The 17,153-nt window shown below is 46.4% G+C and overlaps 1 protein-coding gene across 1 annotated transcript in view; it reads left to right on the top strand.

Annotated features, from left to right (window-relative positions):
* Positions 1-16,744, top strand: part of LOC129820153 (potassium voltage-gated channel subfamily KQT member 4-like) — a 238,091-nt gene extending 221,347 nt beyond the window's left edge. The window contains exons 12-14 of the mRNA XM_055877089.1: positions 7,173-7,304; positions 7,533-7,677; positions 10,380-16,744. Coding sequence (XP_055733064.1) covers positions 7,173-7,304; positions 7,533-7,677; positions 10,380-10,583 — 481 coding nt within the window. The 3' untranslated portion in view covers positions 10,584-16,744. The remainder of the gene's footprint in view (positions 1-7,172; positions 7,305-7,532; positions 7,678-10,379) is intronic.
* The last annotated feature ends 409 nt before the right edge of the window (positions 16,745-17,153 follow it).

Genomic DNA, 17,153 nt, shown 5'->3' with positions numbered 1-17,153 from the left:
TTGAGCTCAGAAAAGCACCTTATAGTTGAAATTTCTTCTTTCAGTCATAAAAGTGAATTGAAATGACTTAGGAACTGTGCACACTTTAGAGAGGTGTGTGGCCACTTTGAGACACCAGTTAATCCTCTCACTCAAACCCTTGTCATTTGTTTGTCTTATATTGCCCCTACCCCACATATCCAGGAATAGTCTTGTTACTCAATGTATCCTGAGTATTTTCTTATTTCCTTATCAATAAACGTGGCAAAAGGACAGTAAATGTCAAATGCACATACAATCAACAGTGTAATGTTTGAATTCAGTCTTGTCAGGTGAGCTGTTGTGTCCTGAAATTTGGTCTTTATAATTTCCCCATAATCTATAAACTTCTCTCTTTAATTTGCTACCGTGCTTATGCATATGCATTTCATATTTCTTCTGTAAGAAACATTTCACTGTAGCCCTATCCATATAAGGGAATTCCCACGAGTGTAAAGGGTTAAAAGCAGCTTATAGTGTGTATGCTGAAGTGTAGTGTACATACAGTTGAAGTCGGAAGTTTACATACACTTTAGCCAAATACATTTAAACTCAGTTTTTCACAATTCCTGACATTTAATCTGAGTAAAAATTCCCTGTCTTAGGTCAGTTAGGATCACCACTTTATTTTAAGAATGTGAAATGTTAGAATAATAGTAGAGATAATGATTTATTTCATCTTTTATTTCTTTCATCACATTCCCAGTGGGTCAGAAGTTTACATGCACTCAATTAGTATTTGGTAGCATTGCCTTTAAATTGTTTAACTTGAGTCCAACATTTCGGGTAGCCTTCCACAAGCTTCCCACAATAAGTTGGGTGAATTTTGGCCCATTCCTCCTGACAGAGCTGATAAAACTGAGTCAGGTTTGTAGGCCTCCTTGCTCGGACACACTTATTCAGTTTTGCCCACAAATTTTCTATAGGAGTGAGGTCTGTGATGGCCACTCCAATACATTGACTTTGTTGTCCTTAAGCCATTTTGCCACAGCTTTGGAAGTATGCTTGGGGTCATTGTCCATTTGGAAGACGCATTTGCGACCAAGCTTTAACTTCCTGACTGATGTCTTGAGATTTTGATTCAATATATCCACATAATTTTACTGCCTCATGATGCCATCTATTTTGTGAAGTGCACCAATCCCTCCTGCAGCAAAGCATCCCCACAACATGATGCTGCCACCCTTGTGCTTCACCGGTTGGGATGTGGTTCTTTGGCTTGCAAGCCTCCCCCTTTTTCCTCCAAACATAGCGATGGTCATTATAGCCAAACAGTTCTATTTTTGTTTCATCAGACCAGAGGACATTTCTCCAAAAAGTACAATCTTTGTCCCCATGTGCAGTTGCAAACTGTCGTCAGGCTTTTTTATGACGGTTTTGGAGCAGTGGTTTCTTCCTTGCTGAGCGGCCTTTCAGGTTATGTCGATATTGGACTCATTTTACTGGGGATATAGATACTTTTGTACCTGTTTCCTCCAGCATTTTCACAAGGTCCTTTGCTGTTGTTCTGGGATTGATTTGCACTTTTCGCTTCAAAGTACGTTAATCTCTAGGAGACACCTTCCTGAGCGGTATGACGGCTGCGTGGTCCCATGGAGTTTATACTTGCGTACTATTGTTTGTACAGATGAACATGGTACCTTCAGGCATTTGGAAATTGCTCCCAAGGATGAACCAGACTTGTGGAGGTATACCATTTTTTTTCTGACGTCTTGGCTGATTTCTTTTGATTTTCCCATGATGTCAAGCAAAGAGGCACTGAGTTTGAAGGTAGGCCTTGAAATACATCCACAGGTACACCACCAGTTGACTCAAATGATGTCAATTAGCCTATCAGAAGCTTCTAAAGCCATGACATCATTTTCTGGAATTTTCCAAGCTGTTTAAAGGCACAGTCAACTTAGTGTATGTAAACTTCTGACCCACTGGAATTGTGATACAGTGAATTATAAGTGAAATAATCTGTCTGTAAACAATTGTTGGAAAATTACTTGTGTCATGCACAAAGTAGATGTCCTAACCGACTTGCCAAACTATAGTTTGTTAACTAGAAATTTGTGGAGTGGTTGAAAAACGAGTTTTAATGACTCCAACTTAAGTGTATATAAACTTGTGCAACCAGAGGAAAAAAACTCTAGACCACTTTACTCCACACACAGAGACTCATACAAAGCTCACCCTCACCCTCCATTTGGCAAATCTGACCATAATTCTATCCTCCTGATTCCTTCTTACAAAAACTAAAGCAGGAAGTGACTCGCTCAATACGGAAGTGGTCAGATGACGCGGATGCCAGGAATGTTTTGCTAGCACAGACAAGAATATGTTCCAGGATTCATCCAATGGCATTGAGGAGTATACCACCTCAGTCACCGGCTTCATCAATAAGTGCATTGACGACGTCGTCCACACAGTGACCTTACGTTCATATCCCAACCATAAGCCATGGATTACAGGCAGCATCTGCACCGAGCTAAAGGCTAGAGCTGCCGCTTTCAAGGAGCGGGACACTAATCCGGACGCTTATAAGATATTCCGCCATGCCCTCAGATGAACCATTAAACAGGCAAAGCGTCAATGCAGGAGTAAGATTGAATCCTACTACACTAGCTCTGACACTCGTCGGATGTGGCAGGGCTTGCAAACTATTACGGACTACAAAGGGAAACACAGTCACGAGCTGCCCAGTGACGCAAGCCTACCAGTTGGGCTAAATGCCTTTTATGCTCGCTTGGAGGCAAGCAACACTGAAGCATGCATGAGAGCACCAGCTGTTCTGGATGACTGTGTGAGCACGCTCTCTGTAGCCGATGTGAGCAAGACCTTTAAACAGGTCAACATTCACAAGGCCACGGGGCCAGACGGATTACCAGGACGTGTACTCAGAGCATGCACGAACCAAATGGCAAGTGTCTTCACTGACATTTTCAACCTCTCCCGGACCGAGTCTGTAATACCTACATGTTTCAAGCAGACCACCTTGTGGCCAAGGAAATGAAGGTAACCTCCCTAAATGACTACTGCCCCGTAGCACTCAAGTCGGTAGCCATGAAGTGCTTTGAAAGGCTGGTCATGGCTCACATCAACATCATCATCCCAGAAACTCCAGATCCATTCCAATTCGCATACTGCCCCCACTGATCCACAGATGATGCAATCTCAATCGCACTGCACACTGCCCTTTCCCAACTGGACAAAGGAATACCTATGTGAGAATGCTGTTCATTGACTATAGATCAGCGTTCAACATCATAGTGCCCACAAAGCTCATCACTAAGCTAAGGACCCTGGGACTAAACACCTCCCTCTGCAACTGGATCCTGGACCTCCTGACGGGCTACACCCAGGTGGTAAGGGTAGGCAACAACACATCTGCCACGCTGATCCTCAACAGTGGGGACGGGTGCGTGCTTCGTCCCTCCTGTACTCCCTGTTCACCCACAACTGTGTGGCCAAGCACGACTCCAAAACCATTCTTAAGTGTGCTCACGACACAACAGTGGTAGGCCTGATTACCAACAACGATGAAACAGCCTACAGGGAGGAGGTCAGAGACCTGGCAGTGTGGTGCCAGGACAACAACCTCTCCCTCCTTCAAGCTCCTTGGTGTCCACATCACCAACAAACGATCATGGTCTAAACACACCAAGACAGTCGTGAAGAGGGCACGACAACACCTTTCCCCCTCAGGAGACAGAAAAGAAAGATTTGGAATGGGTCCCCAGATCCTCAAAAAGTTAAATAGCTACACCATCAAGAGCATCCTGATTGGTTGCATCACCACCTGGTATGGCAACTGCTTGGCATTCGACCCGAAGGCGCTACAGAGGGTAGTGCGATACGGTCCAGTACATCAAATCCAGAACCTATATACTAGGCGGTAACAGTGTAAGGCCCATAAAATAGTCAAAGACTCCAGTCACCCAAGTCATAGACTATTCTCTCTGCTACCACATGGCAAGTGGTACCAGAGTCCCAAGTCAAGGTCCAAAATGCTCCTTAATAGGTTCTACCCCCAAGCCATAAGACTGCTGAACAATTGATCAGTGTTTTTACACTCCTGCTACTCACTGTTTATTATCTATGCATAGTCACTTTACCTCTACCTACATGTACAAATTACCTCAACTAACTGACTCCGTAACAGTACCCCCTGTATTTAGGCTTGTTATTGTTATTTTATTGTGTTACTTTTCATTTTATTTTTTACTTTTGTTTACTTAGTAAATATTTTCTTAAAGGGCATTGTTGGTTAAGGGCTTGTAAGTAAGCATTTTACGGTAAGGTCTACACATGTTGTATTAGGCGCATGTGACAAATAACATTTTGATTTGATTTAATAGTGGATTGGGACTCGATTCAATTGAGGGTGGGCCCTAGTTAGTACCATGCTTGCACATGAAAGCGTAAACATTATTACCTTACAAAGATACCAGAAAAGTAGGACATACTGAACTTTTGTGGCTTTGTGAGTAGTTACTGAATAATATGCTAATAGTTTTTCCCATTGTTACAAATATTTATTTACACGTAACTGAATAAATAAAGGAAACACCAACATAGTGTTTTAATAGGGTGTTGGGCACCACGAGCCAACAGAACAGCTTCAATACACCTTGGCATAGATTCTACAAGTGTCTGGAACTCTATTGGAGGGATGCGACACCATTCTTCCAGGAGTAATTCCATCATTTGGTGTTTTGTTGATGGCGGTGGAAAATGTTGTCTCAGGCTCCGCTCAAGAATTGATCCATTGGTATGACAATATAGAACCTCTAGTTTAAATAAACCACATGATACTGGATGTGTCCCAAATGGTACTCTATTCCCTTCCTATATAGTGCACTACTTTATATAGAGCTCCACTTTATAGGGAATATGGTGCTATTTGGAGTGCATCAATTGACTTATAGCTATGTGTTGTTCTGTACCTCCACACCGGGGCAGGTGTGTGTGACTGGCAAGTTCCCCACCTAAGATTGATGTCTTTTAAAAAAGAGGTATATTTTAGCTGAGGCTTCACTTTAGGAAGACTTAGTTAATCAGCCTGCCTACCTACCTGTGGAAATGTGGGGAGTTTGGCCGTTTGGGGTATGGGGTGGATGTTTAGAGGGAGAGAGATCTGCATACTTGCTGTAATACTCTCCTCAAACTAATCAAGCTCTGCTAAAGCCACTCATAGTCAACTTCTGTATTTCTGCCCAGTTGTGAACCTTTAACACTATTGAAGCAATTTTATGCAGTTTTATCCAGAAATCGTTGTAACTTTTTTTCTAGAGAGTTTGGAAAGTCTACCATTTGCCTATCGTTTGCCTAGTGATAGTTCCATTGCTCCGCAAGTTAGAAGTTGTTTTTTAATCTCATATACCTTTTAATAAACAACCGTTTCCCTTTTGGTGTTACACCAAAAAGCTTACCCCTCCATCACACTCACTTCACTACTTATGTCATGTCATGAGTAATGTGCATAAAACCAATTAAAATATGACAGAATGCTGACTTTGCATATTCAATGCTGACTTCAAAATCTCAACATTTCGGTACCGATGCGGTCTCCTAAAGTGCTTCTCCATTTCCCCACCAGAGCCTCTGAGCCTGTAGATAATGATATAGTGCCAACTATGCCCCTATGCCAGGTAGCTATAGGGGGCATACTTCAGGCTGACCATGTATTATTATAACCATAACACGCGATCAAGAAAGACTCAGCACTTTGAAGAACCCCTTTAATTATTTTTCTTTTTCATTCCTTTCTACTTTTCCTTACCCTTTCTTTAACCCACACCTGAGACCACCCTGTCAGAAAAAAATATGCTTCTACCTGAAAAATGAAAAAATACACCCTGCAAAAATCAAGTCATGAAGAATGCATCACTAGGGCTGTGTGAGGAAGGAAGGAAGGAAGGAAGGAAGGAAGGAAGGAAGGAGGAAGGGTGTCGTCCACCACGCTTCTTTACCTACGTTCCCCCTCTCCTGAAGAACAGAAGAGAGAGGGAGAGAGAGTGTGTGTTATGATGTCTGCCATCAGAGTTGCAGCACACATCACTAAACTGCCATTGCACATGCAAGCTGTTCAGTCGCCACGTTACACCCTTCCTCCTTCCTGTCTGTGCCACAGCCCTGCTGTGATGTGGTGTGTGTGTGTGTTTCACCAACACACTGATATTAAAGCGGCCTTAGCCCGTCTGTGTGTGAGAGATAGGGTTTCCTCATAAAACAGCCCTCCTCCTCACCCGCCTCGCCCCGCTTCCACTCTCTGCCCACTCCAACTCACGGAGCAATCCATCACGGTGTGGGATGACCGGTTAAGTGCTTCTGTTTTGCGATGCTAACATTTGGCGTTTCCTGTATTCTGCCGAGCCAGCACCTCAGGATCTGGGTGGGGGAGAGTAGTACAGCCAGCCGCTTTTACTCTGTCTCTCCTATAGTGTGACAAGCAGACAAAACTCTGCCCAAAGCAGTACTGTTGTTGGTCTTGACACTATTGTACAGTATGTGCTTGGTCAACACTTTTCAGCCCCAACGTACCCTTTACTTCTTTCTAGGAAAGGCAACTATTGGTGGAGGGAGGATGTGAATAAGATTAGCTTTGTGCACAGCTGTCTCACTGAGAGGAGAGGGGTTAGACTAGACACACACTGTGTGTGTGTGTGTGTGTGTGTGTGTGTGTGTGTGTGTGTGTGTGTGCGTGCGTGCGTGCGTGCGTGCGTGCGTGCGTGCGTGCGTGCGTGCGTGCGTGCGTGCGTGCGTGTGTGTGTGTGTGTTAGAGAGAGCTAATAGCTGACTTAGCAGAGGGCCAGGGTGTGCAGAAAACCGAGTGTGTCCCTCTCTCCTTACACAGTGCACCGGAACAAGGGTGTCGATTAGAGATATGTATACAGTAAGTATTTTATACATAGCTCTACATGTCTCATTGGTAATACAGGAGCAATGTCATTGCCAGATGTCACAACAGTGGTTTCTTTTTATGAGGCTATTTCTGAATGATATTGGTAAGGTCACTTTGACTGCAAATCTCACTTAATCACACCTACATAGTTACACTGATGACGCTCAGGACTCGTTTCATGGTTAAACGCTTTTGCAGTATTCACTTATTTATTTCAGCAGTGTGAGGCATTTCTACTAATGTTTGTGTGTTCGTGCGTGTGTAGGATTCTGAAGTTCCTGGTGGCCAAGAGGAAGTTTAAGGAGACTCTGCGTCCGTACGACGTGAAGGACGTTATAGAGCAGTACTCTGCTGGACACCTGGACATGCTGGGGAGGATCAAGAGTCTACAAACCAGGTATATACACACACGCACGCACGCACGCACGCACGCACGCACGCACGCACGCACGCACACACACACACACACACACACACACACACACACACACACACACACACACACACACACAGTTGGAAACAGAGTGGATTCATAACCCCACACACTCCATCACCAATACCACCACTAAATGAACCATTTTGATAATGGTTGTTGATTGTTGTGTGTTGTCCTGGTCCTACCCAGAGTGGATCAGATAGTGGGTCGTGGATCGTCCTACCAGCCAGATAATAAGAAGGTGAGGAGTGAGAAGGGAGAGAAGACCCCTCCAGAACTGGACCTTCTGGACGAGCTCAGTATGATGGGACGGGTCATTAAGGTGGAGAAACAGGTACAGAGCTCCAGTACGGTAGGACCGCAGCTCATCATCATTTTAACGCACGCCTTCTGCCACACCCAACACCTAAGCCCCTTTTTGAGCCAGGAAAAACCCTGATCATCAATGCATGGCTTTCATGATTGGGTTAATATTCTATGTAATATAGGGGTGATGTGACAACTTGATTGCTCAGGTGCTTAGACAGTATAGTTCTGAGTGAATGTGGGTAAGAAACACTTCATTTACATTCCAGACCTGTTTCAGATGGTATTTTCCTGGTGATGAATTATTTTGGTCAGTGGTTCCCAAACTTTTTATTGTCCCATACCCCTTCAAACATTCAACCTCCAGCTGCGTACCCCGTCTAGCACCAGGGTCAGCGCACTCTCAAATGTTGTTTTTTGCCATCATTGTAAGCCTGCCACACACACAGTATACAATACATCTATTAAACATAAGAATAAGTGTGAGTTTTTGTCACAACCCGGCTCGTGGAAAGTGACAGACCTCTTATAGGACCAGGGCACAAATAATAAAATAATAATAATCAAGAATTTTGCTCTTTATTTAACCATCTTACATTTAAAACTTTATTTGTTAATTGAAAATTGTGAATAACTCATCACAGGTTAATGAGAAGGTTGTGCTTGAAAGGATGCACATAACTCTGCAATGTTGGGTTGTATTGGAGAGATTCTCAGTCTTAGATAATTTTCCACACACAGTCTGTGCCTGTATTTAGTTTTCATGCTAGTGAGGGCCGGGAATCCACTCTCACATAGGTACGTGGTTGCAAAGGGCATCAGTGTCTTAACAGCGCGATTTGCCAAGGCAGGATACTCTGAGGATACTCTGCCCAATCCAGAAAGCTGGCAGTGGCTTCTGATTAAATTCAATTTTCACAGAACCTCTTTTTGCTATTTTGATGCGTCTCTCTTGTTCAGATATCGGTAAGTGGACTGGAGGCAGGGCATGAAAGGGATAACGAATCCAGTTTGTGTCATCTGTTTCGGGAAAGTACCTGCGTAATTGTCCACCCAACTCACTCAGGTGCTTCACTATATCACATTTGACATTGTCTGTAAGCTTGAATTCATTTGCACACGAAAAATCATACAATGATGGAAAGACCTGTATGTTGTCCTTGTTAATGCAGACAGAGAAGAGCTCCAACTTCTTAATCATAGCCTCAATTTTGTCCCACACATTGAACGTGGTTGCGGAGAGTCCCTGTAATCCTAGATTCAGATCATTCAGGCGAGAAAAAACATCACCCAGTAGTGTGAGAAACTCGTCATCATGTAAGCGGTCAGACAAATGAAAATTATGGTCAGTAAAGAAACTTGAAGCTTGTCTCAATTTTTAAAAAAAGTGTAAATACTTTGCCCTTTCATAACCAGCGCACTTCTGTATGTTGTAAAAGCGTTAGATGGTCGCTGCCCATATCATTGCATAGTGCAGAAAATACACAAGAGTTCAGGGGTTGTTAATTTTCACTGTAGTGTCCAAAACGTCTTTCAAGCTGTCTAGCATTCCCTTGGCAGCAAGAGCCTCTTGGTGGATGCTGCAGTGTACCCAAGTGGCGTCCGGAGCAACTGCTTGCATGCACGTTACCAGTCCACTATGTCTCCCTGTCATGGCTTTTGCGCCATCAGTATAGATTTCAACACGTATTGACCACCAACGTCCATTTGATGTCACAAAGCTATCTAGTACTTTAAAAATATCCTCTCCTGTTGTCCTGGTTTCCAGTGGTTTGCAGAAGAGGATGTCTTCCTTAATTGACCCCCCATAACCGTTACGGACATATACCAGGAGCTGTGCCAGGCCCGCCGCGTCTGACTCATCCAGCTGTAACGCATAGAATTTACTGGCTTGTTATGCGAAGCAGTAATTGTTTCAGAACATCTCCTGCCATGTCACTGTTGCGCCGTGAAACAGTGTTGTTTGATGAAGACAATGTCTGTATAATTTTTGGGGCCTTTTCTCCCAGCATTGTCCCAGCCATATCCGCGGCAGCAGGAAGAATTAAGTCCTCCACAATAGTATGGGGCTTACCTGTCCTAGCCATTCGGTAGCTCACCATAGAAGACGCTTCTAGACCCTTCTTATTAATGGTATCTGTTGCTTTTATACATGTCTTACTACTCGAAAGTCGTCTTAATCCATCTGACTACGGATCAGAAGATTCTAGGTTTGACTGCTGGCTCGGCACTGTATTTAGTTGACCAAAATCAAGCTCGGAAAAATATTTAACTTGCTCCCGAGGTGTTGACCTGTTGCACCCTCTGTTACACCCTCTACAACCACTGTGATTATTATAATTTGACCCTACTGGTCATCTATGAACGTTTGAACATCTTGGTCCTGTACTGTTAGAATCTCCACTCGGTACAGTCAGAAGAGGACTGGCCACCCCTCAGAGCCTGGTTCCTCTCTAGGTTTCTACCTAGATTCCTGCCTTTCTAGGGAGTTTTTCCTAGCCACCGTGCTTCTACATCTGCATTGCTTGCTGTTTGGGGTTTTAGGCTGGGTTTCTGTATTGCATTTTGTGACATCGGCTGATGTAGAAAGAGCTTTATAAATACATTTGATTGATTGATTGAACATAGCTAGTACTAATAACATAGTTGAAAGTTGCATTTTTGTGATATATGTTTATCTTGTGATTTTTGTATAGCGTTCGTATCTTGTTGTTTTGTCGGTGTGTACAGGTGCAGTCGATAGAGAACAAGCTGGACCTCCTGCTTAACTTCTACACCCAGTGTCTAAAGAAAGGCTCGTCCAACTTCACCCTGTCCTCTCTGTTGGAACCAGACCTGACGTCAGACTACCACAGCCCCACGGAACACCGCGACCTCTTCCCCTCTGCCAACACACTCAACATCTCCCACTCAGAGTCCAGCAATATGGAGTGACTGGTAGTGTACTCACTGACTGGGGCTGGGGCTGAGGCTGGGGCTGGGCGGGTATGAACTGGGCCCACCACTAGACCCTCACCTCAATGTTTTTAAGCCCTGAGATGTCATGTCACTATACTGGACTGTAGCAGCACTCCCGGAACAACCCTCTATGCCCATATCTCTTTGCAGTTGTAACCCTTGACCTTTCTACTGATCACCAAACCAATTTGATTCCTAACTTAGAATCCTCTCGCAAGGAATTCACACTCCACACTATAGAACCCACATTTATTAGTTCCTCCCTCCACATATTTAAAATCCTCTGGTACATATGTTAGAGCCACCAATAGTGGAGAATTCATCATACTATCCTCTCTCTATTTTAGTGCTGAGCGATTAACCGAAATGTTGGTTATTGTTCACCAGCGTCGGTTCAATTATCTGAATTCCATTTCATTCTGTTTTTATCTGTGAGCTCAATGTGCACATTTCTCTAGAGATTAATCATATTGACCGAACTGTGCAATGTAGTTGGGAGTTGTAGTTTCCAACAGGCCAATGGACTCTACAAGGTATCGAAAGCGTTCCACAGGGATGATGGCCCATGTTGACTCCAATGCTTCGGTCAATCTGGAGGCTAAAGAAACATACACCTGTTTAGGCGAGGTGCTGGCTAGCGGAGTAGAACACCTGTTTAGGAGAGGTGCTGGCTAGCGGAGTAGAACACCTGTTTAGGAGAGGTGCTGGCTAATGGAGTAGAACACCTGTTTAGGAGACGTGCTGGCTAGCAGAGTAGAACACCTGTTTAGGAGAGGTGTTGGCTAGCGGAGTAGAACACCTGTTTAGGAGAGGTGCTGGCTAGCAGAGTAGAACACCTGTTTAGGAGAGGTGCTGGCTAATGGAGTAGAACACCTGTTTAGGAGACGTGCTGGCTAGCAGAGTAGAACACCTGTTTAGGAGAGGTGCTGGCTAGCGGAGTAGAACACCTGTTTAGGAGAGGTGCTGGCTAGCAGAGTAGAACACCTGTTTAGGAGAGGTGCTGGCTAATGGAGTAGAACACCTGTTTAGGAGACGTGCTGGCTAGCAGAGTAGAACACCTGTTTAGGAGAGGTGTTGGCTAATGGAGTAGAACACCTGTTTAGGAGAGGTGGTGGCTAGCGGAATAGAACACCTGTTTAGGAGAGATGCTGGCTAATGGAGTAGAACACCTGTTTAGGAGAGGTGCTGGCTAGCGGAGTAGAACACCTGTTTAGGAGAGGTGCTGGCTAGCGGAGTAGAACACCTGTTTAGGAGAGGTGCTGGCTAGCGGAGTAGAACACCTGTTTAGGAGAGGTGCTGGCTAGCGGAGTAGAACACCTGTTTAGGAGAGGTGCTGGCTAGCGGAGTAGAACACCTGTTTAGGAGAGGTGCTGGCTAGCGGAGTAGAACACCTGTTTAGGAGAGGTGCTGGCTAGCGGAGTAGAACACCTGTTTAGGAGAGGTGCTGGCTAGCGGAGTAGAACACCTGTTTAGGAGAGGTGCTGACTAGCGGAGTAGAACACCTGTTTAGGAGAGGTGCTGGCTTGCAGAGTAGAACACCTGTTTAGGAGAGGCGCTGGCTAGCGGAGTAGAACACCTGTTTAGGAGAGGTGCTGGCTAGCAGAGTAGAACACCTGTTTAGGAGAGGTGCTGACTAGCGGAGTAGAACACCTGTTTAGGAGAGGTGCTGGCTTGCAGAGTAGAACACCTGTTTAGGAGAGGTGCTGGCTAGCGGAGTAGAACACCTGTTTAGGAGAGGTGCTGGCTAGCGGAGTAGAACACCTGTTTAGGAGAGGTGCTGGCTAGCGGAGTAGAACACCTGTTTAGGAGAGGTGCTGGCTAGCGGAGTAGAACACCTGTTTAGGAGAGGTGCTGGCTAGCAGAGTAGAACACCTGTTTAGGAGAGGTGCTGGCTAGCAGAGTAGAACACCTGTTTAGGAGAGGTGCTGGCTAGCAGAGTAGAACACCTGTTTAGGAGAGGTGCTAGCTAGCAGAGTAGAACACCTGTTTAGGAGAGGTGCTGGCTAGCGGAGTAGAACACCTGTTTAGGAGAGGTGCTGGCTAGCGGAGTAGAACACCAGTTTAGGAGAGGTGCTGGCTAGCGGAGTAGAACACCTGTTTAGGAGAGGTGCTGGCTAGCGGAGTAGAACACCTGTTTAGGAGAGGTGCTGGCTAGCGGAGTAGAACACCTGTTTAGGAGAGGTGCTGGCTAGCAGAGTAGAACACCTGTTTAGGAGAGGTGCTGGCTAGCAGAGTAGAACACCTGTTTAGGAGAGGTGCTGGCTAGCAGAGTAGAACACCTGTTTAGGAGAGGTGCTAGCTAGCAGAGTAGAACACCTGTTTAGGAGAGGTGCTGGCTAGCGGAGTAGAACACCTGTTTAGGAGAGGTGCTGGCTAGCGGAGTAGAACACCAGTTTAGGAGAGGTGCTGGCTAGCGGAGTAGAACACTTGAAAAAGAAAAGGAGAGACGCAAGCCAAGCTGTCTTCATCAGGGTAAAGCTCCAATGCTTCCCACAGTTGTCAAGTTGGCTGGATTTTCTTTGGGTGGTGGCCCATTCTTGATACATGTGGGAAACTATTGAACTCTTGACACACTCAAACCTGTGCGCCTGGCACCTACTACCATACCCCGTTCAAAGGCACTTCAATCTTTTGTCTTGAACATTCACCCTGTGAATGGCACACACACACACAATACATGTTTCAATTGTCTCAAGGCTTAGAAATCCTTCTTTAATCTGTCTCCTCCCCTTCATCTACACTCATTAAAGTGGATTTAACAGGTGACATCAATAATGGATCATGGCTTTCACCTGAATTCACCTGGTCAGTCTACATCATGGAAAGAGCAGGTGTTCTCACTTCAAAAAACAACTAAAATAGTGATTTTGTCAGACAGCATAGACAACAGCTATATAGAGATGAGATCAAGACTTGGAATTAAATAATAGTCGTAAAATTAAACAAATGTAATTTACACAACTGAAATATTTTAGTAAGGTAATGATGGTTAATTTATTTTTATTTGATTTAACTAGGCAAGTCAGTTAAGAACAAATTCTTATTTTCAATGACAGCCTCGGAACAGTGGGTTAGTTGCCTTGTTCAGGGGCAGAACGACAGATTTTTACCTTGTCAGCTCGGGGATTCAATCTTGTAACTTTTCAGTTACAAGTCCAATGCTCTAACCACTAGGCTACCTGCCGCCCCAGGCCGCAGTAATGGGCTGCCACTACCATCATGGAACTTTCATTCATTGTTTTATTCTGTATTGGTATAGCATTCAACCCACATAATGCATAGTGCATTTCATGTTTAAAAAAATGATCGAAATCGAAAACCCTGATTATTTTTAAATAATGGAACTGAAACCGACTGACCTCAAAAAGCACTAATCGCTCAGCACTGCTCTATTTCCAAAGCAGCACCCATCAACCCCTACCACCCCTCACCTCTGTTTTCACCCACGTTATCCCCTTACCACCCCTCACTTCTGTTTTCACCCACGTTATCCCCTTACCACCCCTCACCTCTGTTTTCACCCACGTTATCCCCTTACCACCCCTCACTTCTGTTTTCACCCACGTTATCCCCTTACCACCCGTCACCTCTGTTTTCACCCACGTTAGCCCCTTACCACCCCTCACCTCTGTTTTCACCCACGTTATCCCCTTACCACCCCTCACCTTTGTTTTCACCCACGTTATCCCCTTACCACCCCTCACCTTTGTTTTCACCCACGTTAGCCCCTTACCACCCCTCACCTCTGTTTTCACCCGCGTTATCCCCTTACCACCCGGCACCTCTGTTTTCACCCACGTTATCCCCTTACCACCCCTCACCTCTGTTTTCACCCACGTTATCCCCTTACCACCCGTCACCTCTGTTTTAACCCACGTTATCCCCTTACCACCCCTCACCTCTGTTTTCACCCACGTTATCCCCTTACCACCCGTCACCTCTGTTTTCACCCACGTTATCCCCTTACCACCCGTCACCTTTGTTTTCACCCACGTTATCCCCTTACCACCCCTCACCTCTGTTTTCACCCACATTATCCCCTTCTCCTCCATGTTCTCTCCATCCTCATCTCTCCATGATAGTCCTAACCAACCCTAACCCATCCTCATCTCTGTTTCCCCCCACACCTTCCTCCCATTATCCCCTTCTCCTCCATGTTCTCTCCATCCTCATCTCTCCATGATAGTCCTAACCAACCCTAACCCATCCTCAAGCGAACATTGCCAGTGGACCTGTGGAGTACTTAACATACAGGCACTGGCCACCAGAGGGAACCTAGACACTGGCCACCAGAGGGAAACTAGACACTGGCCACCAGAGGGAACATGGACACTGGCCACCAGAGGGAACATGGACACTGGCCACCAGAGGGAACATGGACACTGGCCACCAGAGGGAACATGGACACTGGCCACCAGAGGGAACATGGACACTGGCCACCAGAGGGAACATGGACACTGGCCACCAGAGGGAACATGGACACTGGCCACCAGAGGGAACATGGACACTGGCCACCAGAGGGAACATGGACACTGGCCACCAGAGGGAACATGGACACTGGCCACCAGAGGGAACCTAGACACTGGCCACCAGAGGGAACCTAGACACTGGCCACCAGAGGGAACATGGACACTGGCCACCAGAGAGAACATGGACACTGTCCACCAGAGGGAACATGGACACTGGCCACCAGAGAGAACATGGACAGTGGCCACCAGAGAGAACATAGACACTGGCCACCAGAGGGAACATAGACACTGGCCACCAGAGAGAACATAGACACTGGCCACCAGAGAGAACATGGACACTGGCCACCAGAGGGAACATGGACACTGGCCACCAGAGGGAACATGGACACTGGCCACAAGAGAGAACATGGACAGTGGCCACCAGAGGGAACATAGCCCCTGGCCACCAGAGGGAACATGGACACTGGCCACCAGAGGGAACATGGACACTGGCCACCAGAGAGAACATGGACAGTGGCCACCAGAGAGAACATGGACAGTGGCCACCAGAGAGAACATAGACACTGGCCACCAGAGGGAACATGGACACTGGCCACCAGAGGGAACATTGACACTGGCCACCAGAGGGAACATTGACACTGGCCACCAGAGGGAACATTGACACTGGCCACCAGAGGGAACATGGACAATGGCCACCAGAGGGAACATGGACACTGGCCACCAGAGGGAACATGGACACTGGCCACCAGAGGGAACATGGACACTGGCCACCAGAGGGAACATGGACACTGTCCACCAGAGGGAACATGGACACTGGCCACCAGAGGGAACATGGACACTGGCCACCAGAGGGAACATGGACACTGGCCACCAGAGGGAACATGGACACTGGCCACCAGAGGGAACATGGACACTGGCCATCAGAGGGAACATGGACACTGGCCATCAGAGGGAACATGGACACTGGCCATCAGAGGGAACATTGACACTGGCCATCAGAGGGAACATTGACACTGGCCACCAGAGGGAACATGGACACTGGCCACCAGAGGGAACATGGACACTGGCCACCAGAGGGAACATGGACACTGGCCACAAGAGGGAACATTGACACTGGCCACAAGAGGGAACATAGACACTGGCCACAAGAGGGAACATTGACACTGGCCACAAGAGGGAACATTGACACTGGCCACAAGAGGGAACATTGACACTGGCCACAAGAGGGAACATTGACAGTGGCCACAAGAGGGAACATTGACAGTGGCCACAAGAGGGAACATGGACACTGGCCACCAGAGAGAACATAGTCACTGGCCACCAGAGGGAACATTGACACTGGCCACCAGAGAGAACATAGTCACTGGCCACCAGAGGGAACATTGACACTGGCCACCAGAGGGAACATTGACAATTCCCTACAATTACACCTCTCAGTTCCTTTCTCTCTCAGTTCCTTTCTCTCTCAGTTCCTCTGTCTCAGTTCCTCTGTGTCTCAGTTCCTCTGTGTCTCAGTTCCTCTGTGTCTCAGTTCCTCTGTGTCTCAGTTCCTCTGTGTCTCAGTTCCTCTGTGTCTCAGTTCCTCTATGTCTCAGGTCCTCTGTGTCTCAGTTCCTCTGTGTCTCAGTTCCTCTGTGTTTCAGTTCCTCTGTGTCTCAGTTCCTCTGTGTCTCAGGTCCTCTGTGTCTCAGTTCCTCTGTGTCTCAGTTCCTCTGTGTCTCAGTTCCTCTGTGTCTCAGGTCCTCTGTGTCTCAGTTCCTCTGTGTCTCAGTTCCTCTGTGTCTCAGTTCCTCTGTGTCTCAGTTCCTCTGTGTCTCAGTTCCTCTGTGTCTCAGTTCCTCTGTGTCTCAGTTCCTCTGTGTCTCAGTTCCTCTATGTCTCAGGTCCTCTGTGTCTCAGTTCCTCTGTGTCTCAGTTCCTCTGTGTCTCAGTTCCTCTGTGTCTCAGTTCCTCTGTGTTTCAGTTCCTCTCTGTCTCAGTTCCTCTGTGTCTCAGGTCCTCTGTGTCTCAGTTCCTCTGTGTCTCAGTTCCTCTGTGTCTCAGTTCCTCTGTGTCTCAGGTCCTCTGTGTCTCAGTT

The sequence above is a fragment of the Salvelinus fontinalis genome, chromosome 22 (genome assembly GCF_029448725.1).
Source record: "Salvelinus fontinalis isolate EN_2023a chromosome 22, ASM2944872v1, whole genome shotgun sequence".
Lineage (NCBI taxonomy): Eukaryota > Metazoa > Chordata > Actinopteri > Salmoniformes > Salmonidae > Salvelinus > Salvelinus fontinalis.
The sequence above is the reverse complement of the archived record's forward strand: the minus strand, read 5'-3'. Positions and strand labels throughout refer to the sequence as shown.